Below are 27366 nucleotides of genomic sequence, written 5' to 3' on the forward strand. Positions count from 1 at the left end.
TTCAGCAAAAGCCTGCATTCGCCCCATAGGACGCACACACATTTCCCCTTCATTTTTGGAGGGGGAAAAGTGCGTCCTATAGGGCGAAAAATATGGTAATTTGTTCTGGAGGTCCGTTCTTACTCTGAAACTGTTCTTAACCTGAAGCACCACTTTAGCTAATGGGGCCTCCTACTGCGCTGCGCCGCCAGAGCACAATTTCTGTTCTCATCCTGAAGCAAAGTTCTGAACCTGAGGTACTATTTCTGGGTTAGCAGAGTCTGTAACCTGAAGCATCTGTAACCCGAGGTACCACTGTAATTGACTTCTGCTCAGTTACTTAAAAAAATCAGCTCAGTTGTTGGAACTATGCCAGGAAGTGCAAAATCCAGTTAAAGGTTTGTATGTTTTCAAAAGCATCCTTACACCCAAGGTCAAATATGATGTGTGCCAAATGCTTTCACGCTACACATGTAAAAATGAAGTTGGCAGGATCCTCCCTCTGCCTACCACAAAGCTAGCTTGGCTTATTATGGGCCGTTCTCCAACTGTTTAAAGGAGAAGGACACACTTAAAGTCTTCCTTTTGCTATCTGGCTCTTACTACTTGATATGCAGCCCAAATCCTGTCCATACTTACTTGAAACTTGAAAGGTTGCATAGGACTGCAACCTGAATTTACATGCCTTTTCCCAGGTAGTTCTGGGCAGAATAAACACACTTGATCGTATCCAATTTCACATGCTCTTTCACCTCTAACTGCTTTCCTGTAAAATAACAGTCCAACTTCAGTGATGATTATCTGGAAAGTGACTTTATACATTGTGCTAAGATTTATCTGGTTTTGCAAGCTAGAATAATTATGCAATCATGTCATGGCGGTTAAAGTAAAGTTAGAGATAGAACAGAGAAAGAACACTTAACTTTAAACCAAAAAAGACGCTCTTAAGGGTCAAACACCGAGGTTTTTAATTGTCAAAGTGAAATGAAATTTCTTCTGTAATTAGTGAGTGGAGCTGTACATCTAAAAGGGACACGGGTGGCGCTGTGGGTTAAACCACAGAGCCTAGGACTTGCCTGGGTCCCTGCTCCTGCCAACCTAGCAGTTCGAAAGCACATCAAAGTGCAAGTAGATAAATAGGTACCGCTCTGGCGGGAAGGTAAACGGCGTTTCTGTGCGCTGCTCTGGTTCGCCAAAAGCGGCTTAGTCATGCTGGCCACATGACCCGGACAAATGTTGGCTCCCTCGGCCAGTAAAACGAGATGAGCGCCGCAACCCCAGAGTCGGTCACGACTGGACCTAATGGTCAGGAGTCCCTTTACCTTTTTCTTACATCTACTGAAGTCACTCCACACCCTTCCCATCCACCAACCAGGTATTATATTTCAACAAGGCAATTTTAAAGGGAAAGGTGGCCAGTATGCTACAAACTGGAGCAATGATTTAAAATTACCGCCCCCCTTCTTTTAAAAAGCCATTTAAAAAAACAAACAAAAAACAAGGACCGAGTCTTCATTCATTCTGTCACAGAATGTTGTGTATACACAGCATCAGGGCGGATTTAGGTTTGATGAGGCCCTAAGCTACTGAAGGTAATGGGGCCCTTTATATCTCCAACTGTCCTTTGTCAACAACAAATTGTCGCTTTTTTGTGTTGATTATGTAGCAGGAACCCCCCCACCCCAATCATTCTGCTTGTACAAACTTCACACACACACACACTCACACACTACATACGCCACATCTCTGTTATAAATTCATAGAAAATCAACCATACATCGGATTTGCACTGTTCCATTTTTATTTTACTCCATATGACTAGAACTAACAAAGGGGGGTGACTTATTCCTGGTCAGCCATAATCCCTCCACCATCTCAGCACATCCCAGCACATCTGCAGGAGCCCTGCCCAGATGATCCCAGACAGAAGACAATCAAAATCACAAAGAACTTGCATATGGGAGTGGATTCAGCATGGACTGAAACAAAGGACAATGATCAGATCTTCCCTCAGGGGGCAGGAAACTGCAAACTCCCCTTTGTCTCCTGGAAGTGACTCATGGGGAGGGGGGAAAGGAGGAACCAGCCAGGTGACAAGATACTCAGGTTGCCACCAACTCCTCCCTCAACCCCTCCTTTCTGTAATGTATGCATGATGTTTCTGGGGGTGGGCTTGACCTAGAGGAGGGGAATTTCAAAAGTTTTTATAAGACCTGGCACACTATTTTTCTGGGTCTTTCCTCTCTCCTGCAAGTGAGGGGAACACCCTGATGCATCAGTTCAATAAAGGCCAAGCCTACAGGCTGCTGTTTTGCTCCAAGTTATCCTGGTTGGTGTCTTTGTTTTGTCCAAGGGAGCCCTCGGATTTTTCCTGCAACAGTTGGCGACCATTCTCAGGGACACTTGGTTCTCCTGCAAAGGTGAGAGGGGAGATAGAGGGGATCAGGCGCCACTGGGCAACCTTAGCCCAGGGATCCTTCTTCCTCTCCCTGCCTCCTCTTTGCGGGCGGTAATCAATCGTCACCAAAAGCCCAACCAGGGGAAGCAAAGGCAAGGTCAAGCCGGCTAAGGGGAAAGGATCCCGGGATCCACGGGGGACATCTTCGAACGTGAGTATGGTTCTGAAGAAAATACATTGGGAGGGGGGTGGAAAGTAACGTCTCCACAACAGCCGGACTTTTCTCCTTTATTTCCAACGTTACACCTACAAATCTCTCTCTCCTTTTTCTCCCCCGTTTTCCTCTCGGAGTGTGGCCAGGAGAACGTGGTGCTTATTGTTTTTCTGACGTCCTTTTTCGGAGTCGGCCAGAGGCGTCCCCTACAAATCTCTCTCTCCTTTTTCTCCCCCGTTTTCCTCTCGGAGTGTGGCCAGGAGAACGTGGTGCTTATTGTTTTTCTGACGTCCTTTTTCGGAGTCGGCCAGAGGCGTCCCCTACAAATCTCTCTCTCCTTTTTCTCCCCCGTTTTCCTCTCGGAGTGTGGCCAGGAGAACGTGGTGCTTATTGTTTCTCTGACGTCCTTTTTCGGAGTCGTCCAGGGGCGTCCCTACAAACCTCTCTCTGCTTTCCCTGTTTATGCAAATGAAGCTGCCCCTCCTGCCCAGCGACCTTCGTTAGGGATGACCCGGGTACGTGAGAACGCAAGGTCATTTGTTTCCTTTCAAAACTTTGTTTTCTCGGGTCCTGATCTGGCACTGCACTGCGCAGGCGTTCAGTAAGGAATCCGAACTTAGTCCAAAGGTTAGGCAGGAGGCTGTTGTGGAAGGTAAAGGGGAGGTTCACAATTGGGGCCCCACACTAGGGTTAGTCTTGAAAAAAAACAGTGCTGTGGTTAAGGTTTCCGGGCAGAGACCCGTGGTTAAGGTTTCCGGGCAGAGACCCGTGGTTAAGGTTTCCGGGCAGAGACCCGTGGTTTAGGTTTCCGGGCAGAGACCCGTGGTTAAGGTTTCCGGGCAGAGACCCGTGGTTTAGGTTTCCGGGCAGAGACCCGTGGTTTAGGTTTCCGGGCAGAGACCCGTGGTTTAGGTTTCCGGGCAGAGACCCGTGGTTAAGGTTTCCGGGCAGAGACCCGTGGTTTAGGTTTCCGTTCAGGCTTGACGTTTTCAGCAAATAATTTGTGGTCAAGAAATAAGTAGGGATTGTGTTAAGTCAAGAATACTCCAAATACTGAAAGAATCTTTCTTCTACCCCTTTCTTCCCATTGTCCTCCTCCCTTGTGTGTGTGTTTCCACTCTTTCTGTCTTTAGTGTACTTCGTTAATGAAAAAAAAAGCCCAATAATAACATATGAGAGAATGGGAGCTCACTAAAACACCCTAGCTGGACTCCTCCTGGCAACAAAGCTTCCATGAAGCCTTTTTGCCCCAGAGAGGATTCTAATATGCCCCTCCAGCTTGTCATCTCCAATTGGGGAAAAAATAAAATAAAGGGGCAAAATGGTCTTTCAAGTACAAAGTATGAGACCGTTGTAACTTTTAGTGGGTGGCTTAAGCTCACCACCTGGAACCCAGGGCACAGCAGCCACCTCAGGGATCCTTCAACAAAATCAGGGTGTGAACCCATAGGGAGAGCTGAAAACATCAAATTTGTGTTGTTAAACTATGACCTAAAGCTAGAACATAAAATGAAAACTTAATGGTGCTCAGAAGGCAGTAGATATAATAACAGCCCAGCTTGAGAGCCCACGCATTAGAGATCTTAGTTATTAAAATAATAATAATAAATGAATAAGAGATGTACTCAAGGATTTAGGAATATTCCAAGGGTTTGTATTCACATATGAAGTGTGTAAATGTTTGTTATTTGAGAGAGGCTCAAAAGAGTCTTTCTCCTTGTATGTACTTCATTAAGTATATGCCTATGAAAGTATGGTGTTTTTTCTAAGAAAATTGTTATTAAATGTAGAGGCTTCCATGGCCAGCAAAATTCTATGAGTCCAGTCCAGATATCAGTCTCTATAAGACTTCCTGGACTCTTTTCTTAGAAAATGCCCCCCCCCCTTGTTTCATTCTGTCTCTTTCAGGGGTTTTTTCCCTTTTCTTCTCCTTCTTACTTCTGTGCCAAGTAAATTTACTCCAGAGTAAGCTTCCTTTAAAGGAAAGGGGGGGCATAGATGAGGTTTACTATTCCCCTGCAAGTTCAGGAAAAATTGTTCACTTTTGTATTCCTTTTAAATCAAATCTATGGCTGTTTTAATTATTTGTGAGTGGTTATATCAATTGAATTAACTTTGCTTTATAAGAGATCCTCTCCCTATCTTAGGAAAAATGTTCACTTCAATCTTCCTTTAAAGATAATTTCTCTAAGAACTTGCATTCTTTAGTCTAAGGAAGCAAACTCACTCAAACTATCTCAAGATCTGCAAAAAGGGTTCTGTGTAAAGTTGGGTACTTTTATTTTCCTCTTCCTTAGTACATGATAGGAGCATAGATGTTTCCTTTCCCAGTTGTAAATCTGTACTTAAATGTGTATGTCTCTTTGATAGTACAAATCCTGCTGTGAAATCTTGCTGTGAACTCTATATTTTGGGGGGTTGGACTAGATGACCCCAGGGTCTCTTTCAACTCTCCCAATTTGTGGCTGTGTGGAAGGAACATGTGTCTGCAAGCATTGGAGGGTAATTCTTAAATTCTGGCGTGCTGATGGAGTTGAAATTCAGCCTAGTTTTGCTCTTTAGTCTTAAAAGGTGAGAGGTGAAGCTGTGATGTTTTGAAGCACAACTGGTAATATCAAGCTGATTACAGTGTATCATTAAGGGGGGGGGATCAGACTTCAGAGTCAATTCAAAGTTTAAGCACATACAAATACATATGGGGGCCTTGACCAATCCTGTAAATAAAGGGCAGAAAAAAAAATTGTCTGCAAATGGTGAGGCTGAAATGACTGAGAATATTTAAAATAATAATAATAATATTAATAAAATCCTATGAATTCTGACTCTCTGGCCATTTCCCCCATATATAAGGGCGTGGCATTGTTCCACGAATAGCCAGAGGGATATTAGCCCTTTCCTGTACATAAAGGAAGCAGTCCTTTGCTTGGGCTGCAATTGCTAGCTTTGGTGAATACTTGAATTGCTGAGTTTCCCCTTTTTGTTTTAAAATCTAACCCTATTTTTAAAATCTACTCCTTACCCTTTCCTTCCCTTATTCAAATGGTAATTTAGCCAAAGGATGCAACATTTTCAATAGTATAAAAGGTTTGCTGAGACATGAACTCTGCACATACACAGAGGCTAGATCAGTCAAAAAAAGAGAGAGAGAGAGAGAGGAAGGAGGGGGAACTGTAGGGTGGAGAGAGGAGGTTTTGAGAGCTTGCCTGCAGGGAGAAGCTTATCCAAATTTCCTTATGAAAAGAACTTGGAACCATTGGGGGAGATCATCCTTGATGTGTCTTTTGCTCCAGGGGCTAATTAAGACAAAGGGGTTGGGTACTGGACCATCAAGGGTCAAGAGGTTGCCAGGTTTCAGGTCTTGACATGCCGATTTCTTTTCACAGGTAAATATCAAAGCACTCCCACTGTGAGTTCCTCTCTTGAGTAGTTTGCCTCCCCAATGGGATTTAAATTTTATAACAGTTTTTTGTGTGTGTGTGTATATGCCTATGCATTTTAGGAACAGCATTTCCTGACAGACTTCTCACATGAAATAATTTCCCCTTTTAACAGGATATGTGAACCCCATTAACAAAGTGTTTGTCCCTTCTTTTCTCCCACAGCACAAATGATAATGAGGGGATGCAAACAGTGATTTAAATACTCTATAAAAGTAATTGCATTTGTATTTCTTTTGTCTTTCTTCCCTTAAAGCCAAACAGTCACTTTCTTTCTGTTCAGCAAAACAAGTCTGAATCCCTGCTATATTAGTTGATTTTCCTCTATCTCTGACACTTTTTTAGGTTACAAATAATCTGTTTTTCATTTATTAATCAGTTTTTCATTGGGTTGTTAGAATGCCAAAACAAGTTGCTTCAGGTGACTTCAGGTTAAAAAAAAAAAAAAAACAAATTGTGTGTCTTAGCATTTATTTATTTTTGGTTCCTCATAGGTCATTTTGTATCTGTGTGTTCTACTTTGGGGACATGTTCATCACATGTTGAAAGTCAGTTTCATGAAGTTCTTTTATCAGATAGCACATGGTGAATTTAAAGTTTTTTCCCCATGGTTTTCCCATTTTTTTCAGTCTAGTAGTAATCTGCGTGGTTTTGATAATATATTTAATAATAATTCTTTTCTAAATCTGATGTCTTTGTGTCAAGTTTGTTTTCATCTGACTGGTAATCTAATTTTTTGCTTTCTTTGTATTTTTTAACCTTTGTATTTTTTACAGTTCTCTTTCTATACATGTGGAGTAATTTTTATTTTATAATATGAAAAGAACAACAACAACAAAAACTAAGTGAAGGAAAGCAAACAAACTTAGCAGATAATAACAGTAATTATGTGGAAATGTGATAATAATATTGAAATGAATAAAATGCTTAATGTGCTAAGATTGTTATTATTTGCAGCTTCCCATGGAAACTGGAGGACATCCTTTTTGCCTTTTGCCCCTTCCTTGTCTAACTGTGTCTTTAAGTCTCCCCAAAAAACCCTGCCCCCTTACAGGATATCACTTCTACAGATGTGCAATGATGAAAAGCAGCAACAACCCCTCAGTTCTTTGCCATCACAAGACCTGCAACACCAGAGTTTTCAAAGTGGCCACAGCTATCTCTTTAAAATGATATAGACTGATGGGGAGTGGGGCTGACAAAGGGGGGAGGACTTGAATTGCAAGGACATTTTCCCACTTTTGAACCTTAAGACTGTGCTCCAGGATTCAAAAGATACATGTGTAAAAGATCACAATTGTGTCAAGATATGCAACTGATATTTAATTAGTTTTTTTTTGTATTATGTGTTATTATGTAAGAATGTTGAAATGTGTCTGACAGTGTGATTTCCACAAAGGGGGGCAATTTTTGTGTGTAATTGTTTTTATGTTTAATGTCTTATTGCTTACACACCAATGGAGAATTCTCATGCATTTTATACTTTCTAATAGCTCACACTATTGTGTAGTCCAATGTTTAGCTCAATTTATAACCACATTTCATTGTTCCACCTGGCACTCTGCCAACTTTCCCTATCCATTTTAAAATGTGTTAAACCTCGTTTTGCCAAGGACAAGCTTCTGGATCCATAAAACACCAGGTACATGAAGGTGCAAATGCTTTGGTTTAGCAGGAATGATCCCTTATAGAGTTAAATTGACTTATTTGGACAAAGTGCCCTTTTAAGAATGGTTTTCTTTTAACAGATTGGTTTGAAGAGTTGAGAACCATGGGGCAAGATAAATTCAAATTGGACTCAGTTTGAATTGGGCAAGTGTATCCAGGCTGCAATTAGCTTTTTGGTCCTTTAAGTGCACGTGAGCAACTTCCATGAGTGCAAGACCACAGCCTATAATAAAATCCCATAGCTAAAGGCCAAGGCAAAGGCATCTCCCTCACGAGATGCCCAAACCTGTGCCAGCTATGGTGAATGCCAGGCGACATGGTTAATTGAAAGCCCTGAGGGGATTCAACAGACAGGATGTGTTGCTGTAGCACTTGTCAGTGTGAGACCACAGAAGAGCTAGCTTGACACCTGAGAAACACACAAAAATGGCGGGGGACAAAGCAAACTGCATTTTTCAGTCATTAGTGGACCTTCCTGCTAAATGTAAAGCATACGCCACTATTAAGAAAATATCTCTTCCAAGGTACTAGAATGCCACAAGTAACTGAGCAACAAAATATTAATTTTACATGATATCCTATGTCTAACTATGTGCACTGTCACACCATTATATTTCTATGCAAATATCCTTAAGAAGCATGACATCCAAGTCCCTTTCACGTTCACATGGACACACGGAGAATAGCAGGTTAATATTTACCACCTTAAATTGTGCGGAGAAAAGGATTGCAAAGTAGCCACCTTTGCAATCTTATCTCCGAAGGGGGGAACTGTAGCAGGAACCCCCCCACCCCAATCATTCTGCTTGTACAAACTTCACACACACACACACTCACACACTACATACGCCACATCTCTGTTATAAATTCATAGAAAATCAACCATACATCGGATTTGCACTGTTCCATTTTTATTTTACTCCATATGACTAGAACTAACAAAGGGGGGTGACTTATTCCTGGTCAGCCATAATCCCTCCACCATCTCAGCACATCCCAGCACATCTGCAGGAGCCCTGCCCAGATGATCCCAGACAGAAGACAATCAAAATCACAAAGAACTTGCATATGGGAGTGGATTCAGCATGGACTGAAACAAAGGACAATGATCAGATCTTCCCTCAGGGGGCAGGAAACTGCAAACTCCCCTTTGTCTCCTGGAAGTGACTCATGGGGAGGGGGGAAAGGAGGAACCAGCCAGGTGACAAGATACTCAGGTTGCCACCAACTCCTCCCTCAACCCCTCCTTTCTGTAATGTATGCATGATGTTTCTGGGGGTGGGCTTGACCTAGAGGAGGGGAATTTCAAAAGTTTTTATAAGACCTGGCACACTATTTTTCTGGGTCTTTCCTCTCTCCTGCAAGTGAGGGGAACACCCTGATGCATCAGTTCAATAAAGGCCAAGCCTACAGGCTGCTGTTTTGCTCCAAGTTATCCTGGTTGGTGTCTTTGTTTTGTCCAAGGGAGCCCTCGGATTTTTCCTGCAACAATTATATGCTATATGGTAATTTATGGATCTAATAGGTATCTAAAGCCATTTGCACATAACATGTAGGCACCCTATATATAGAAATGAGCAAACCACTGATATTTTAGGGAGCAGGATAGCAGGTGGGGCCCTTTACTTACATCATAGGAGCCTACACAACACAAAACACTGTTGCTGTATGTAGGTTTTATTTTTATTTTTTTAATCTTATATTTTGGAAATGTACATCCAGTTGTTGTTTTTCCTTTAATTTTTTTGGGGGGCCCCAAGAGAGTGGGGCCCTAAGCTATAGCTTGTTTAGCTTATTTCAAAGTGTTGGTGCTGACCTTCGGATGGTCCGCCCCCGCCACTTAATGGATCCAAATGGTTTCCAGAGAGTGGTAGGGGATGCTTTATCCCATGTTGATGGCCTTTCAGCTGATTCCCTGGTGGCCCGCTGGAATGTGGAGTTAACCAGGGCTATTGACTGTTTGGCTCCGAAGCGCCCTCTCCGATTGCATGGAGCCCGGACAGCCCCGTGGTTTTCCACGGATCTGAGGGCAATGAAACAATCGTTGAGACGGCTAGAGCGCCGGTGGCGGAGAACTCATTCCGAATCTGACCGGACACAGGTTAGAGCTCAACGTCGAGCCTACCAAGTGGCGATAGCGACGGCGAAGAAGAATTTCTTCACCGCCTCTATTGCATCTGCAGAAAACAGCAGCAGGAGACTTTTTCAGGTGGTTCACAATTTAGCGGAACCACCTGCAACATCGGGGCCCAGTACGGGCCACATGTTCTCCTGCAATGATTTTGCAAAGTTTTTTGCAGATAAAATCGCTCAGATTCGGGAAGAAGTGGACTCCACCGTGGGAGCAGGGCCGGGGCGGGAGAGTGCTAGAGTTCTGTCTAGTCAAGTTGAGTGGGATCAATTCCAATCTGTTACCTCCGAGGATGTGGACAGGCTGCTTGGACGAGTGAAACCAACCACCTGTCTCCTGGATCCTTGCCCATCCTGGCTTATAAAAGCTAGCCGGGAAGGACTGGGCGATGGGCTTCGTGGGGTGGTGAATGCTTCCCTCCGTGAGGGAGCCTTCCCAGACCCGCTGAAAGAGGCGGTTATTAAACCGCTTCTTAAAAAACCATCTTTAGATGCGGCCACGATGGCCAACTATCGCCCAGTCTCAAATCTTCCATTCCTGGGCAAGGTGATTGAGCGAGCGGTTGCCGAACAACTCCAGGCACGCCTGGAAGAAGCGGACCATTTGGATCCCTTCCAGTCGGGATTCAGGCCTCATCATGGGACTGAAACTGCCTTGGTCGCACTGGTTGATGATCTCCGGCGGGCTAGGGACAAAGGTGAGAGCTGTTTCCTAGTTCTGCTGGATCTCTCAGCGGCGTTTGATACCATCGACCATAGCATCCTTCTGGACCGTCTTGAGGGGCTGGGAGCTGGGGGCACTGTTATACAGTGGTTCCGCTCCTTCCTCCTGGGCCGTGTTCAGAAAGTGGTGGTGGGGGATGAGTGTTCAGACCCCTGGGCTCTCACTTGTGGGGTGCCTCAGGGTTCTGTCCTCTCCCCCATGCTTTTCAACATTTACATGCAGCCGCTGGGAGAGATCATCAGGAGGTTTGGGCTGGGTGTTCATCAGTATGCCGATGATACCCAGCTCTACCTCTCTTTTAAATCAGAACCAGTGAAGGCGGTGCAGGTCCTGTGTGAGTGTCTGGAGGCGGTTGGAGGATGGATGGCGGCTAACAGATTGAGGTTGAATCCTGACAAGACAGAAGTACTGTTTTTGGGGGACAGGAGGCGGGCAGGTGTGGAGGATTCCCTGGTCCTGAATGGGGTAACTGTGCCCCTGAAGGACCAGGTGCGCAGCCTGGGAGTCATTTTGGACTCACAGCTGTCCATGGAGGCACAGGTCAAATCCGTGTCCAGGGCAGCTGTTTACCAGCTCCATCTGGTACGCAGGCTGAGACCCTATCTGCCTGCGGACTGTCTCGCCAGAGTGGTACATGCTCTGGTTATCTCCCGCTTGGACTACTGCAATGCACTCTACGTGGGGCTACCTTTGAAGGTGACTCGGAAACTACAACTAATCCAGAATGCGGCAGCTAGACTGGTGACTGGGAGCGGCCGCCGAGACCATATAACACCGGTCTTGAAAGACTTGCATTGGCTCCCAGTACGTTTCCGAGCACAATTCAAAGTGTTGGTGCTGACCTTTAAAGCCCTAAACGGCCTCGGTCCAGTATACCTGAAGGAGCGTCTCCACCCCCATCATTCTGCCCGGACGCTGAGGTCCAGCGCCGAGGGCCTTCTGGCGGTTCCCTCATTGCGAGAAGCAAAGCTACAGGGAACCAGGCAGAGGGCCTTCTCGGTAGTGGCGCCCACCCTGTGGAACGCCCTTCCAGCAGATGTCAAAGTGATAAATAACTACCTGACATTCAAGAGACATCTTAAGGCAGCCCTGTTCAGGGAAGTTTTTAACATGTGATATTTTATTGTATTTTTGGTTTTTATGGAAGCCGCCCAGAGTGGCTGGGGAGGCCCAGCCAGATGGGCGGGGTATAAATAATAAATTATTATTATTATATTATTACCTTTAAAGCCCTAAACGGCCTCGGTCCAGTATACCTGAAGGAGCGTCTCTACCCCCATCGTTCTGCCCGGACACTGAGGTCCAGCGCCGAGGGCCTTCTGGCGGTTCCCTCATTGTGAGAAGTAAGGTTACAGGGAACCAGGCAGAGGGCCTTCTCGGTGGTGGCGCCCTTCCTGTGGAACGCCCTCCCATCAGATGTCAAAGGGAACAACAACTACCTGACATTCAGAAGACATCTTAAGGCAGCCCTGTTCAGGGAAGCTTTTAATGTATGACATATTAGTGTATTTTTTGTCTTTGTGGAAGCCACCCAGAGTGGCTGGGGAAGCCCAACCAGATGGGCGGAGAATGAATGAATGAATGAATAAATATAATAATAATAATAATAATAATAATAATAAGTAAATCCGGCACTGGCCTCCTGCTAGGAAATGTACTCCAGACAAGAGTAGCTCAAATAGATAAACCTTTCCTGCAATTTAAGGGGCGTTTTGTATGGTGGGTTTTTATTTTGCTTAAAAGGAGAATCCAAGCGAAATTCAGCTCAACGCCCATCATTTAATAGCGGGCTACACTGCAGGGCGATTGTCAGCCCAACTGCCAAGCTGCAATGTTAACAAAAGCGGGCAAGTAGCTGTCTCGACTTGTTCTGTACTAGTTTAGCCCGATTCCAGATCCACAATAGGATAACAACACCGGATCCCATTACTTGGTCCCTGTCGACCTCGCCCTTCTCCCAGTTTGCAACATTAACCGCCGGCAACACAACTGCAAGGCTTTGCAAGCCGCGCGCGCCCCCTTTTGCAACCGGCTGCGTTTGTTTTTGAACTAGCAGGGCCGTTTTACAATAAATGCAATAAATAATCGACACCAGTCGAGGTCTGGGTTGGGCAGAGCATAAATCCGGGAATGCGTGGAGGGCTCTCCAGTCCTTGCAATGCAATGCCCGGTCCCGTTTTGGAGCGAAATCCTGGCTTTCTTCTCGGATTTCTCTGCGTGTCTCTCTCGATCTTTGGGGTTGGGGAAAAAATGGCTTCTGCAGCGCTGAGAAATCCTCTCTTCCTTCCTGATCTGCGTCAGCCTCCTCCTCCTCTCCTCCCTCTCTCCGCCTGCCCAGCTGCATCACTTGACCAGCTGACAGAGGCGCGGCCAGTGGCGAAGATCGCCTTTGCGCACCGGAGTTTCGTTTTTACGCGCAAGGCGCTGCCCGAGGATGATGTGCGGAGGGACCAGCGAGGCCAAGGCAGCCACGGCCGAGACGCAGCAAATCGCCCAGGAAGTAAGGAAGGGACCTCCTGGCACATTGACGCAGCTGGAGACACCTCTGGAGGGGGACGGGGGGCTGGATGGGTGGAGGGATGGATGGGGAGGTGGGGAAGACGAAAGCGCAGCCTGGAGAGAGTTGCTCCCTTCTCTCTTCCTCCTCCTCCGGCGGCGCTTGCTCCTCGGCTTCCCAACATCTGGCATGAAAGGCGAGGCACTCCCTTCTCCGCTTCCTCCCTTGACCCCGGGGCTCATGAGGACTAGCCGCCCCCTTCGCCCACAAAAGTTCTGTAGTCGTCGCCATGTTAGTTAGTCCAGGTGCCAAAGGGAGGTCAACCTGGAAATGCTGACGGCTGCAGAACAACATATTTGTTGTTTTCATACCTGTTTCAAAACAAAAAAAAATTCCTTCTAGTAGCACCTTAAAGACCAACTAAGTTAGTTCTTGGTATGAGCTTTCGTGTGCATGCACACTTCTTCAGATATACGTGTATCTGAAGAAGTGTGCATGCACACGAAAGCTCATACCAAGAACAAACTTAGCTGGTCTTTAAGGTGCTACTAGAAGGAATTTTTTTTTGTTTTGACTATGGCAGACCAACACGGCTACCTATCTGTAACTGATACCTGTTTCAGTCAGTGGCGTAGCGTGGGTTGTCAGCACCCGGGGCAAGGCAAGTAATTTGCGCCCCCTAACCCATGGATTTGCGCCCCCTAACCCTAACCCCCAGATGTTGCGCCCGGTGCGGCTGGCCCCCCCTGCACCCCCCACGCTACGCCACTGGTTTCAGTGATGCTCAGGTGCCGATCATGTCGCTCCAAGGTTTATTCGCATGCTAGGCACATTTCGGGCAATTTCCCCAAAAGTTGTGCATGGTAAAGGAAGTTTTTGTGCATTTGGGCAACTGGGGTTTAATTAAGGGGATGGATAGATTTTAGAAAAGAGATGGAAGGAAGCACTTTGGAGCGGTGCATTGGTTCAAAAGTACCTAAACCAGCCCCCCCCCCCCCCGTATTTTCGGGGACTACTGCTTTAACTTATGGAGTCTTCCTTATCCAAAGCAAAAGACGGTGTTGAGATTGGTTACTTAGTCCTAGTTCCTTATTTGTCCTTCCCAGGACATAGTGAAGTGGAATTAAGTGAGCAGCCTCGGTTAAGGGTAGGACTATATGTGAACCTGCATCCCAAAGTAAGTTTGGGCTCCCCCAAATGATAGACCAACACTTCCAGGAGAGCATACCCCACAATATGCATAACTTTTTTAAAAAATAGGTTTTTTTTATTAACATAAAAAATACAAACAAAACATGATCAAAGTTACAAAATACAGCAGCAGCACAGAGGTTGTGTTTTCCAAATAAGCAGAGAGCAAGTAATGTAGAAAAACAGCAAAACGCATAATCAAAGCCAAATTTCATGATTTGGGGAGGCAGGGCAGTGTTTTGTGTTTGCAAATTTGATAAATAAGAAATGAATTCCCACCAAAAGGTGCAGAAATGCTTTGGGTCTTCCTTTCCCTTAGAAACAAGTATCCAAATAAGAAGTTAGCTTCTTAGATTGGAAAATTGCCGCTTGATCATCCCACATTAAAAATAGCAAGGAGGGCGTTTTCCCTGAGTCAGCCTTGCGCAGCATTTGACTCAGTGCTTCCTTGTGGTTGAAGTGTCCCAATCTCAAAGTGGACTTGCCCTAAGGTATGGAGATATATAGCAATGGGGCGGCTCAAGGCTTATTTCAGGGGCACAGGATCACTTCTGGTTCCTTACTGGGGGCTGCTCATTCAGCTCTGCTTTGAACCAACATCACCCTCATCAACGAAAGAAAATAAGAATTTGCGCAGTTTAAACCGTTCTTTTAGATCCTGTGACACCCCCCCCCCCCTGTAATTGCTCAGGAACTTTGGAACTTTGATGTTTCAGCAGTTCCTCTTTCACTTCCTCTATCCCTCCCTGTAGTTGCATATTTTCCATTCTCAGTTACTTGGAACTGTCTGGGACATTTCATCCAGAGACCACTCATAACTATGATCCATCCACAGTATCCACAGGGCTCAGCTTTTGTGCTGGGTCTTCTGCTGGTCTAGAGCAGTTGCCCAGCCATAATAATAATAATAATAATAATAATAATAATAATAATAATAATAATAATTTTATTATTTATACCCTGTCCATCTGGCTGGGCTTCCCCAGCCACTCTGGGTGGCTTCCAAAAAAATATTAAAATACTGTAATACATCAAACATTAAAAGCTTCCCTAAACAGGGCTGCCTTCAGGTGTCTTCTAAAAGTCTGGTAGTTGTTGTTCTCTATGACATCTGGTGGGAGGGAGTTCCACAGGGAGGGTGCCACTACCGAGAAGGCCCTCTGCCTGCTTCCCTGTAACTTGGCTTCTCGCAGTGATGAATGAGTGGCGGAGGATGCATTGTGTGTTGTCTGCACTGTTTATATTTCTTTAGTAATGCAGATATTCTCTTTCTGATGCCTAATCGCATGATTTAAGATTTTAATATAATGCGGAACCTGACTCAGGAATGTGTCTGCTTCCTCTAACCCTAACTCCTGCTCTTGTGTGTTCTTTCTCGCTCATATAATCTCTGCACAAGGCTGGCAGATGCAGTTGGCAACTTCTTATTTGTCTTGCTTCTGCACCTTCATCTGACATGGAAGAAAACGAGCAAGCAAAGCTCTTCGTACCACTTCATTCGTATCAACAGAATACCTGCGTGTCTGATTGCTCATTTCTGTCTATGACAACTTGTTTTCTAATCCGCTTTGCTGAGGTTATTAGGCTCTGCTCTTGATTCACATTTGCGTGCACGTCATCTTACGATCTGGAGTATATGAACTGCCTTTTTCAACAAGTACTCTGTGTGAAGCCAGGTTGTGTCATAGGAAAGCTCTGCCTCTGTCAAGAGAGGACTGCCTGTGCATGAGCTCCCTTTAGGACAGTGCTGGGCAGGGACTAATGAGGTCTGAAATGGGTCCCAATTTGGCCCTCAAATTGCTCCCCACAAACAATCATGTGTGCGGCAGGTATGGACGTGGAGCTCCCGATTGTTCCTTTGCAAGCAGGACTCCCTGTTGGTGCTGATCAGCTGATAGATGTTGACAGGACACCCCACTGGGGTTGGCTGTGCTAGCGAACAGTGTTAGAAAGTGAGATACGAAAGCTAGGAGCTCAATGGCACCTTAAACCTAAGTTATGGGCGCAACAACAGAATGTCTAGGCACATTTTTTTAATAACAAGAATACAAAGCTGAAAATGAATGAACAGCAGCTAAAATATTATGTTCCTTTTTCACATGGTCTAGTGCTGGGACGTCCAACTCTCAATATTCTGCGATCTACTCACAGTATAAAATAAATTGGCAGTAACCCAAAGTTACCCCCCCCTAATATTCTTAAGAGGGTCTCTTCCCCAGTGTTGAGAGAGTAGCTGGAAGTGGGGAGGCAGAAAAAGGTCCTCCTTTCCTTCCACTTGTAATTTTAATCTGAAATCTCAGGCACTGTACTGCACCCAGAGTTCAGAAACTGCTCGCGCTGATGAAATTCCCTTTCGCAAAATGCGCCTTGAACAATGGGAGTTTCGAAAACTGCTAGGGCAGGCTTCCTCCACCTCGGCCCTCCAGATGTTTTGACAATACAATTCCCATCATCCCTGACCACTGGTCCTGCTAGCTAGGGATCATGGGAGTTGTAGGCCAAAAACATCTGGAGGGCCGAGGTGGAGGAAGCTAGGGAGTTTCCTAATGCTGGGTGGGTGGTGATGAGGTTTGCTCTATTTCAAAGCAGCTAGGATTCTGTTTTCCACATTGTATTATAGGTCATCTAAAGCGGGGGGGGGGGGGAGAAGCTTCCATGGGGTGGGGATCCTGTCTTGACCAGTATCCCCATGGAGAGCAGAACTTTCCCAGCTTTCGGTTCTTCTTTCACCTCTACATCTGGTCTTTAAAACCTCTCCAGGCACAAATGGGAGAGATTTTGCAGGCCTCACAATATTTTAAGCAGCAAACAAATTCTAATTCCTCCCCCCCCCACTTTTTCTGTTCCCAAAAGGTGAAAGGACAAGTGGAAGAGAAAGAAGGTAGAAGCTTTGAAGTCTTCGAAGCAGTTGAGTTTAAGACGCAGATGGTTGCTGGAATAAACTACTTCATCAAGGTACCGTATATGCCTGCTGTTTTGGTTGTCGTAAAGCACACATTCGCTCCTGTGGCTATCAAGTCAAATGCAGTACATCTGCTAATAATGGACAGTTTCTCCATTATATGTCAGCAAATTAAAGCATCCAGGGTATTTTCCAGGTGATTTTGCCTGAGTCTGAGCCTTTGGAAGTCAAGCTTAGTGCTGAGGCCGTAAATCCTGGGTAGTGGCTGGGTGTCAGGTACCAGGCAGGGGAGGAAGGTGGAGACCGCCTGCCCAGCATGACCCTTCCAGAGAAGAAGAAGACAGTTCAGAATTACAACAGGGGGTTGCGGGAGTTCGCAGCTCAGAGGCAGATGAGGAGAAAAGTTGGGAAATCATGGGAGAGCCCAGAACAACACCCGGCTAACATTCCAGACCCTCCATCTCCCAGAACCTGGCAAGCCTTAAAAGTAGGAGAACAAAGAGCTCAAAGACAGAGGACCTGTAGCAGCACCCGTAGAAGTGATGATGAGGAAGTGGGAGAGATGGGGGGTGGAGATTCATTCGGGACAACAACATTATCCAGGAGGCTGGGTTCTATTAAGGGGTTGGAATTCTACTCTTTGCCTTCTCCCCAGCATACTGCTTTTAAATGTGGAGATAAATTATTTTGGATGGTGGTAATAGCGTGACGCGGGTGGCGCTGTGGGTTAAACCATGGAGCCTAGGGCTTGCCGATCAGAAGGTCGGCGGTTTGAATCCCCACGACGGGGTGAGCTCCCATTGCTCGGTCCCTGCTCCTGCCAACCTAGCAGTTCGAAAGCACGTCAAAGTGCAAGTAGATAAATCGGTACTGCTCTGGCGGGAAGGTAAACGGTGTTTCCGTGCGCTGCTCTGGTTTGCCAGAAGCGGCTTAGTCCTGCTGGCCACATGATCCAGAAGCTGTACGCCGGCTCCCTTGGCCAATAAAGCGAGATGAGCGCCGCAACCCCAGAGTCAGCCACGACTGGACCTAATGGTCAGGGGTCCCTTTACCTTTTAATAGCGTGAAAGAGAGTTCGGTCATTTGATTCCTCCCCGCACCGTCTGAACTGTTACATCTGCTACAGAAATGTATTGCTTCACTGAGAATTAGGCCCCATTTACTAAATCTTGGTTTTCATTCTAACAAGAACAGCAGTGATGCATCTGTGCTGATACTGCAGTTTGCCCTCGCCAAGCAATCATTTGTGTTGGTGCTGCTGAAGCCTCAGAGAAGTGAGGGATTGGATGATTTCCCTGAGGAACGTTAGGCATCCTTTGGGACAGAGTAGGCTAAACTGGAGCTCCTGGCATTTGTTTGGCGTCACGGAGATGTGAAAAGCAATCCTTCCATAGGAAAGAAGCTTGATTCCTCCTCCCCTTCCCAACTTCAGTACAACTATAATGAAGCGAGATGAGTGCTGATGCCTAAGCTATACAGGATGACCTTTCCCCTAAACGGCCTCGGTCCAGTATACCTGAAGGAGCATCTCCACCTCCATCATTCACACTGAGGTCTGAGGGCCTTCTGGTGGTTCCCTCACTGCCAGAAGCCAAGTTACAGGGAAGCAGGCAGAGGGCCTTCTCGGTGGTGGCACCCGCCCTGTGGAACGCCCTCCCACCAGATGTCAAAGAGAAAAATAACTACCAGACTTTCAGAAGACATTTGAAGGCAGCCCTGTTTAGGGAAGCTTTTAATGTTTGATGCATTACTGTAGTTTAATATTCTTTCGGAAGCCGCCCAGAGTGGCTGGGGAAGCCCAGCCAGATGGGCGGGGTATAAATAAATTATTATTATTATTATTATTATTATTATTATTATTATTATTATTATTATTATTATTATTATTATTCCTTCACTTCACACAATTTACAGGCCCCTTTTTCTTCCTTCCCAGGTCCACATTGGCAATGACGAGTTCCTTCACGTGAGAGTGTACAAAAGACTCCCTCACGAAAACAAGCCGCTGGAGCTCACCAGTTACCAAAGCAAGAAAGCAAAGCACGATGAACTGGCTTACTTCTAAGCGGTTCTGCAGAAGCCTTTCTCCCTCTGCAGTTCTTTTACTCAGTTGAAAACCGGAGTTTATTTTGCCAAATGCAAATGATTTCTCTTTCTTAAAAAAATAGTATCGTGCTTTAAAACTGTAGTAATGTAGCCATGCTTTGATCATATTATTTTTTGTGGCGTACAAGCATTTATGTGTTACTTGTGTCTAAACCGTAAGCGCATAGATCAAGGACTGGGACTGTGCTTTTTACCTCACGCCATCACCTCCCCCCCCCCCCCACATGTGTTCAGCAACATTTTGTATGAGCAGAAAGCCTAATTCATGACACTTGACTAATCAGGTGTCCCAGCTGTGGAGACCCCCTACTCACGAGCAGGAGTGCACATATTATTGGGATTTTTGCTCACACAACCATGACCATGTGGTTACTAAAAAGAAAAAAGGGGGGAGACACTGAGTGGGGCTAAAACCAGGTCCCAATCCTCTATATGCTTATGCCTGACATGTGAGCAATGTCTGAATAGGGCTACATAGACATTATATACCCAAGAATTCCTCTGATGTGCATTCATTTTTGTATACCACTCCTTTGGATTCTTCTCAATAAATCAAGTTGCTTGCTTAAAACAAAAAAAGCCAATGTTAATAGGGGAAACTTCATAAGTGTTGAAGGTCTAGTTAAACTCAGCTCTTCATTAGGTTGGATGGTAAATGGGAAGTGGGGGGAGACTGGCTGATGGTGTCTGGATCTGGCCACAGTAGTTAAGATGGATTGTCATGGGCATAGCCAGGATTTTGGTTGGGGAGAAGGCAAAAAAGTTGTCGAACTTTTAGGGGAGATCACCCCCCAAGGTTACTGAGCTTTTTTGGGAGATCATGGGTAAAGGCATTATGAGGGCAGGCTTCTGACTAGGCAGAACTGGCTTCTGCAATGGGAACAGAACCTCAGTTAGCTGAGTATTTTTAATGCTTTTCAATAATTTTTGAGGCTATAGGGGGCAGGAGCTGCCTGCCGCCTCCCCTTGCCTACACCCATGGGGGCTGTAGGAGGTGGTAGCACAGATTCAAATGAGGCTGTGTTATGTGCTGTGCAGGTTTCATATTGTGCCTATGGCTGCTGACAAGGCTCACAATGGTTGTTCCTTCATATCTGAGAATACCAGCTCTGTCTTCCACACAGTAATGGAAAGAGAAACTTCTTCCCTGTATGTATTTCCTTGAAAAACAAAAGCAAACAACTGGCAGCCATGTTTGGGTGAAGTAGGAAAGAGTGGGCAATCCTTTTTTTATTTTATTTGGATGTTCTAAGACAAATGTTAGGGACGCGGGTGGCGCTGTGGGTTAAACCAGAGCCTAGGACTTGCCGATCAGAAGGTCAGCGGTTTGAATCCCTGCGAAGGGGTGAGCTCTCGTTGCTCGGTCCCTGCTCCTGCCAACCTAGCAGTTTGAAAGCATATCAAAGTGCAAGTACAGTGGTGCCCCGCAAGACGAATGCCTCGCAAGACGGAAAACCCGCTAGACGAAAGGGTTTTCCGTTTTTGAGTTGCTTCGCAAGACGATTTTCCCTATGGGCTTGCTTCGCAAGACGAAAACGTCTTGCGAGTCTTGTATTTTTTTCCCGCCCCCCCTTTTTCTAAGCCGCTAATAGCCTTTTAGCCGCTAAGCCGCTAAGCCTTTAATAGCCGCTAAACCGCTAATAGCGCTAATCTGCTAAGCCGCTAATAGGGTTGCTTCGCAAGACGAAAAAACCGCTAGGCGAAGAGACTCGCGCAATGGATTATTATCGTCTTGCGAGGCACCACTGTAGATAAATAGGTACTGCTCCGGCGGGAAGGTAAAGGGCGTTTCCGTGAGTTGCTCTGGTTTGCCAGAAGCAGCTTAGTCCTGCTGGCCACATGACCCGGAATCTGTCTGCGGACAAACGCCGGCTCCCTTGGCCAATAAAGCGAGATGAGCGCCACAACTCTAGAGTCGGCCACGACTGGACCTAATGATCAGGGGTCCCCTTTACAAATGTTATGTGGGTCCCGTGAGTGTGAGGTAAATGCAGTTTAGTAGTTGCCTTTGCAATCATATCCTTAAATTCTAGAGAGATAAATTATGAAATTGTGCCTACCGGCTATCGTTTGCCTTGTTTTCCGGGAAGCCTGTAAGTGCACAAAGTATACTATTCACTTTCTATCCCTGTGTCTTACTAGTGGAAAAGGAGTACGAGGAATAAATGTTGCTATTACACAGAATACAATGCAGAATCACAACCTAAAACTTCCCAAACAAGATGTTTTATTTGTAGCTGATTTTGACATGTCAGTCTGCATCCTGTATTTGTTTAAAAAACATACACAAGATGGCAGCAGAAAGGGCTACTTCTCCTTAGAAGTAGTTCAGTGGATCATTCGCTGTCTTCCCAGTCTGGTAAGCGGTCAAAGAAGGGGCTTCGTTCTTGTGAGGAAGGGGCTGGAATACGCGCAAGTGCAAATGTTCACCCTGGCCAACATCGACCTGTAGGGAAGAGAGAATGAGCCAGGGTTAAAATGTTCGATGTTAATTACTACCCGAGTTCACATTAACAATCCTAAAATGTGACCCTCCAGCTACTGTTGGACTCCCAATTCCTAGCAGCCCCAGCCAAGACAGTTCAAAGTTTGGGGAGATTATGAAAGTAGGAGGACGGCAGAATCACAAATTAGCTACTCCTGTGAAAAGCTTTTAGTTGAGAGAGGGAGGGATGATTGGAACCTAAGGCAAAAATAGCTTGCATAAAAAGAATCGTGTTAAACAGGAAATGCACATTGCTTAGAGACCCTTCGACTGGACAATCTACTGGCCGGCTTTGCACAGTGAGAGGAACAACTTTTTCAGGGTTTTACTGTAGTAACCAAATGAAAAGGTGGAAGGACTAGGTAAAAAAAAAAAAGGACCCCTGGATGGTTAAGTTTAAGAGGGGCTGGGGTATAAATATATTATTATTATTATTAAGTCCAGTCAAAGGCGACTGGGTTTGTGGCGCTCATATCACTTTCAGGCTGAGGGAGCTGGCATTTGTCCACAGACAGCTTTCCGGGTCATGTGGCCAGCAGGACTAAACCGCTTCTGGCACAACGGAACACCGTGACGGAAGCCAGAGTGCACGGAAATGCCATTTACCTTCCCGCCACAGCGGTACCTATTTATCTACTTGCACTGGTGTGCTTTCGAACTGCTAGGTTGGCAGGAGCTGGGACTGAGCAACGAGAGCTCACCCCGTCGCGGGGATTCAAACTGCCAACCTTCCAATCGGCAAGCCCAAGAGGCTCAGAGGTTTAGACCACAGCGCCACCTGCATCTTACCCAACAGGCAGCACCAGGCAGCATTCCTTTCATTTTGAAGAACGAGTGAAGGGACGATACACGTCCGTCTCTAAAGGCAAGCCAGCCTATTTTTAAAGTGATGCAAGAGCTTCCTGATGAAGTACCGTATTTTTTGCACCATAACACTCACTTTTTTCCTCCTAGAAAGTAAGGGGAAATGTCTGTGCGTGTTATGGAGCGAATGCCTACGGATGGCGGGGGGATCTGCTGCAGTCGTGAGCAGAGGATCCATGGTTCTCCTTCTCTCCTCCGTGGTTACAAAGCATGGATCCACATGGATCCTCAGGATTTTTGCATTGGGCTACTCCAAACTCACTGTCAGATCACATGTCTGTGGCCACAGCATGAACCACAAAAATCATATATCCACTATTTCGTTTAGAATATTTTTTTTCTTGTTTTCCTCCTCTAAAAACTATGTGTGTGCTATGGTCTGGTGCATGTTATAGAGCGAAAAATACGGTAGTTTTAAACGGCAAAGGTATTCAATAATTAATACTTCAAAGCAAATATATATATATGGCTTGATTAAGCTTCTTGAATCAAAACTAGTGTGGCGATAACACACAGGGCCCCCGGACATTTGACAGTCTATTGACCCTGTGCCGCCACTGCAATTGCTTTTTCCGCTGCCACCACCCTGTATCTCACAGGGACACACGGAGTCCAGTCAGTTGTTAACATAACCAAATAATCAAGTTTATTTTTAAATGCAGGAACAAGCTTATGGTTTCAGTTAATTTTTCTCTTATCAGTTTCTTATTCTTAGTTCCTAACAACTCCAAACTGATTATTCCAACTATCTATCTGACTCCACCTAACAATTCCTCTCCCTCTCTCACAATAAAACTCGACCAACCCACACCTAAACCTCCCTCTTCCTTCTTCAACTCCCAAACCTCAACTCTCAACTCAACTGACTTTCAAAACCCCCCACTCTCACTTTTATTCCCCCCTTGCATTCTCACTGGCCAATCACATCACACACTCATTTTAACCCTTTCCTTATGACCCATCCTAGGAGGCAAACGCCACAACTAGTTTTAAAAATGTAGACTTTTTAGAATAGAAAGTTCATTAATAAAATTCCCGATCATTTCTCAGTTGGAGCACTGACCTTAATGAAATAGTTTGTTCCAGCAACCACCTGTGTTTTGTACTCGACAGCAGTGAAAACAGTGTAAACCTTGTTTTCCTTCTGTTCTATCTGAGATTTCATCTGAAATTAAAAATAAGAAGAGTTGTCATTCTTGGCCAGCAAAGAACTGAGCCAAAGCCATAGGAAATGGGGAGCGTTTGCATTGCTCCGTTATTCATTTTAGGTTTGAGAAATTTTGCAGACCCCCAAATCCCTTTGGGAGAAGTGCAGAAACAGCCGCTGTTTCAAGGCAAGTCCTGATCTCAGGCCAAGGGTGGACGCTCAGGGCTGACCTTCCCAGAGAAGCCAAACCTGCTTCCCTAGAAGAGAGACTCATTTTTGTATGCAACCAAACGCTTCTTGAGATGGAAGTTTTTATGAAGAAGAAACGCAGTAAAAATGGCACAAAAGGCTATATGATATTGTGGTCAAAATGCGTGGGCTGACTCAATACATTTGGCCACACCTAACAATTTAGTCTCTGAAAATATCATCATCAACCTTTATTACGGTCCAGAGACCCAACAAATCGTTACAAAGCAATACACAATTCATACAGCCTACCTCCAGGTTAAGCAAGCATTTTGTTCAGAATATAGGGATCATTGGTTCTTGCAACCACCGATAAAAACTTTGCTACTGCTAATGTTCTAGTGTTTGTCCCGTCTTCCAATAGGAACCTAACATAGTGAGCCTCTGATTTTCCTGGGAAAGGTACCAGCAAGGGTAATATCAGTTCAGCCCTGGCTTGCTCATATTTTTCACAGTGCAACAAAATATGTTTTATGGAATTGATGTCTTGAGCACACGAGCAAAGTCTGTCCTGGTAGGGAACTCCTCTCAACCTGCCATCCAACACTGCAGAAGGAAAGACGTTTAGTCTGGCTTTGGTTAAAAGCCTTCGATAATTTGGTACTGTCAGGTTTTTAATGTAAGATGTTAACTTAAAGACATGCCCATATTGTACTCCTACTGCCAGCGGACTACAGACTGTGTGTGATCGAGATCGCAAGTCACTGTGTGCATTATCCCATAATCTTTGCTTTAACGTCTTTAGGGCACCTTCATAACCCAGGTAATACAGTTGGGGGGTGACAGACCAATAGAGGTGGCTTTTTTAGCCATGGTTTTCTGCCATTTGCTGACAAATTCCTCATTGGTCAGGTGTTGGTACAAACCCTTCCCTAGATCAAACACTGAAATCCTGAGCCAATGTTTTAGGGCAGCCCACCACGCTTTAGTTGAAATTGGGCATTCACTAGCTTCTAACAGAAGTATGGAGTTGGGGACACAGTTGGGTACCTGCAGCAGAGATCGTAGAAATTTTGCCTGAAAGCCATCTAGCTTTGGCAGTCCCTTAAGGCTGCTGGAACATATTTGCCGCCCTTTGTGAAAAAGAATCTGAGTATGGCTAGCTTTGTGATCTCTGAAAATATTAAACTGCTCCCCTAGAACAAATAGCATTCTTTCAAAAGAAAGCTACAAAAGTCTCATGGCATCTAAGTTTTTGTGGGCTAGAGTCCAACAACACACACACCACCTTACTTGCGCCACAAGCAGTTTGTAAGCCTGTAAGGTGTCACAAAAACATATTCCATAATAACCTCCGACCTGCCACAAGACTCTTTGCTACAGCTCCTATGGATTTTTATTTTACTTTATTTACAACATAAAGGGAATCTGAAATCGTGAGACTATCAGCATTGATATTCATTTTCCAAATCTGGTCCTTGCATGGATGACACAAAACAGGGGGTCTGTAGCAGGACAGGACAGCAAAGAGGTGGGTGGGCTCAGTGCCCCTCCCCATCACCATTAGTTAGAATGGTGCGTTGTCATTGGCTCCACCAAACTTGGAGTCAAGAGAGGTTATTGATTCTGAAATCAACATGCAATCTGTGGCCAGATAAACAGGTATTCTTATTTCACAACTGAATGACAGCTACTAAATAAGGTGCGTTTTCCACATTGGTTTAATTTATATACAAAATATAAATTTGTCAATGTTTAATGGGCTCTTTTACTTACCTTGTCAGCCAGCTGCTGAACATCTGGAGTAGAAGGACTGGCATCTGTTAAGCCTCCAGCCATCATGGTGACAAGTCAAACTTGAAGGTGCTGAGAAGTCTCCACGGGCAAATCAGCAGCAACTATGATCCAGTAGTTTAGTCGGGTGTATTATATACTCTAACAGTGTCACATGACTCTTATGTAAATGAATTTGAAGAGTCATCACCTGAGCATTAAAAGGAAAGAGGTAGACTTTTGTTACAATGGGTTGTTACAGTATGGGGAAATACAAATTTAACATGATTTATCTCCCTGAACATGCAGAAGATAAGATTTCCACACAACACAATCAAGCTGAAGAGGGGTGAGGAATCTTCCTGACTCACCAGAAGCTTAACTTCTTGAGTAATGGACACATGACTGACTTTTGTTCTTTGGAACAGCACCTCTTCTGGAGTTGCTCAACCCAGACGCAGATTCCTTGTTTCATTGGTTCAAGGCCAAACAAGAAGGGAGAACAGGATGCATGAAAAAGGTCTATGAATTAAAACCAGTCTTCCTAAACCTGGTACCCCTCCTAGTGTTGCTAGACTACAACTCCCATCATCCCTGAACACTGGTCACCCTGGATGGTGCCAGCCCAAAACCTCTGGAGGACACCAGGCTGTGAAAGGAGGGGTTAAGTCTATGTAAATAGCAGCTGAAGGAGGGCTTGGCATGTGAGGAGGTTCTATCTTTCCAGTGAAAACCATTCCCACCCCACCCACCCTGCTATTTGCTATGGAAGGGGGGGGGGGAGAAACATACTAACAAAGGGCCTTCTCAGTGGTGGCGCCCGCCCTGTGGAACGCCCTCCCATCAGATGTCAAGGAAATAAGCAACTATCAGACTTTTAGAAGACATCTGAAGGCAGCCCTGTTTAGGGAAGTTTTTAATGTTTGATCTTTTATCGTGTTTTTATTGTTCTGTTGGAAGCTGCCCTGAGTGGCTGGGGAAACCCAGCCAGATGGGCAGGATATAAGTAAAATAATAATAATAATAATTGCTTTTTTCTGTACCAGTGCCCACTTGGTATCAGCCTGGCAAATTACAATAGCTGACCTGTTCGATGTAGCCTAAAAACTAAAATGAGGCCCATGAAAACCCACTACATCTAGGACTTTTGAAGTTAGGGAGCTGGAGTCACTGGCTTTATATGTGAAGTTTCAGTGTTGCCCTGGATATGGATCAAGGGGCAGTTGTTGCAAATTTTATGTCCTATGAAACAAATGGCTATAGAATGTCAAGAGCTGGCTTGTGTTTCTGTTACCCTACAGAAAACCCTAAATTAAGATGACCAGTCTTCTATTTAGAAATACTTAAATATTAATTACTTAGAAATACGTAGAAATGGGGGGTGCTGCATGTGGCAATTTAAAAACTAAGTGATTTCTCAGCACAATCAGATGCTGGTTACCTGCATCCTTCAATAATTTTGGGAGTCTTCAAGGTGCCACAAGAATAAGGCTGAAATCCTGTACATAGGTGAGTTCAGTGAGACTGTGTACACAGATTAGGATTGCACTGTGCATTTAAATAAACTGGGCATTCCTATCCTCTTTGTGTTTACTAAGAGGCAAGGCTAAATCTTCTACATTGCGAAAGATTCAAGCGCTTTGGTTACCATTTCGCAATACC

At 45.1% G+C, this 27366-nt stretch overlaps 3 protein-coding genes across 3 annotated transcripts in view; 2 read left to right on the forward strand and 1 right to left on the reverse strand.

Moving 5' to 3' along the window:
• Positions 1-27366, forward strand: part of LOC144325956 (synaptonemal complex central element protein 3-like) — a 258614-nt gene that overhangs the window by 120419 nt on the left and 110829 nt on the right. The gene's annotated exons all lie outside the window — the stretch shown is intronic.
• Positions 12895-19746, forward strand: LOC114587903 (cystatin-B-like). Its single transcript, XM_028712764.2, has 3 exons — positions 12895-13050; positions 17092-17193; positions 19077-19746. Exons 1-3 carry the CDS (start codon positions 12985-12987, stop codon positions 19203-19205), a joined length of 297 nt encoding a protein of 98 aa, XP_028568597.2. The 5' UTR covers positions 12895-12984; the 3' UTR covers positions 19206-19746.
• Positions 21457-26411, reverse strand: LOC114588148 (cystatin-B-like). Its single transcript, XM_028713105.2, has 4 exons — positions 26076-26411; positions 25708-25915; positions 23659-23760; positions 21457-21692 (listed from the first exon to the last, which is right to left on the reverse strand). Exons 2-4 carry the CDS (start codon positions 25771-25773, stop codon positions 21564-21566), a joined length of 297 nt encoding a protein of 98 aa, XP_028568938.1. The 5' UTR covers positions 25774-25915; positions 26076-26411; the 3' UTR covers positions 21457-21563.

This window comes from Podarcis muralis, chromosome 17, assembly GCF_964188315.1.
Source record: "Podarcis muralis chromosome 17, rPodMur119.hap1.1, whole genome shotgun sequence".
NCBI lineage: Eukaryota > Metazoa > Chordata > Lepidosauria > Squamata > Lacertidae > Podarcis > Podarcis muralis.

Coding starts and splice junctions, on each gene's coding strand:
- LOC114587903 (XM_028712764.2), top strand. CDS start 12,985: ATGATGTGCGGAGGGACCAGCGAGGCCAAGGCAGCCACGGCCGAGACG. Junction 13,051..17,091: donor CGCAGCAAATCGCCCAGGAA/GTAAGGAAGGGA, acceptor TGTTCCCAAAAG/GTGAAAGGACAAGTGGAAGA. Junction 17,194..19,076: donor GAATAAACTACTTCATCAAG/GTACCGTATATG, acceptor CTTCCTTCCCAG/GTCCACATTGGCAATGACGA.
- LOC114588148 (XM_028713105.2), bottom strand. CDS start 25,773: ATGATGGCTGGAGGCTTAACAGATGCCAGTCCTTCTACTCCAGATGTT. Junction 23,761..25,707: donor TTCAGCAGCTGGCTGACAAG/GTAAGTAAAAGA, acceptor TTTTAATTTCAG/ATGAAATCTCAGATAGAACA. Junction 21,693..23,658: donor GAACAAACTATTTCATTAAG/GTCAGTGCTCCA, acceptor TCTTCCCTACAG/GTCGATGTTGGCCAGGGTGA.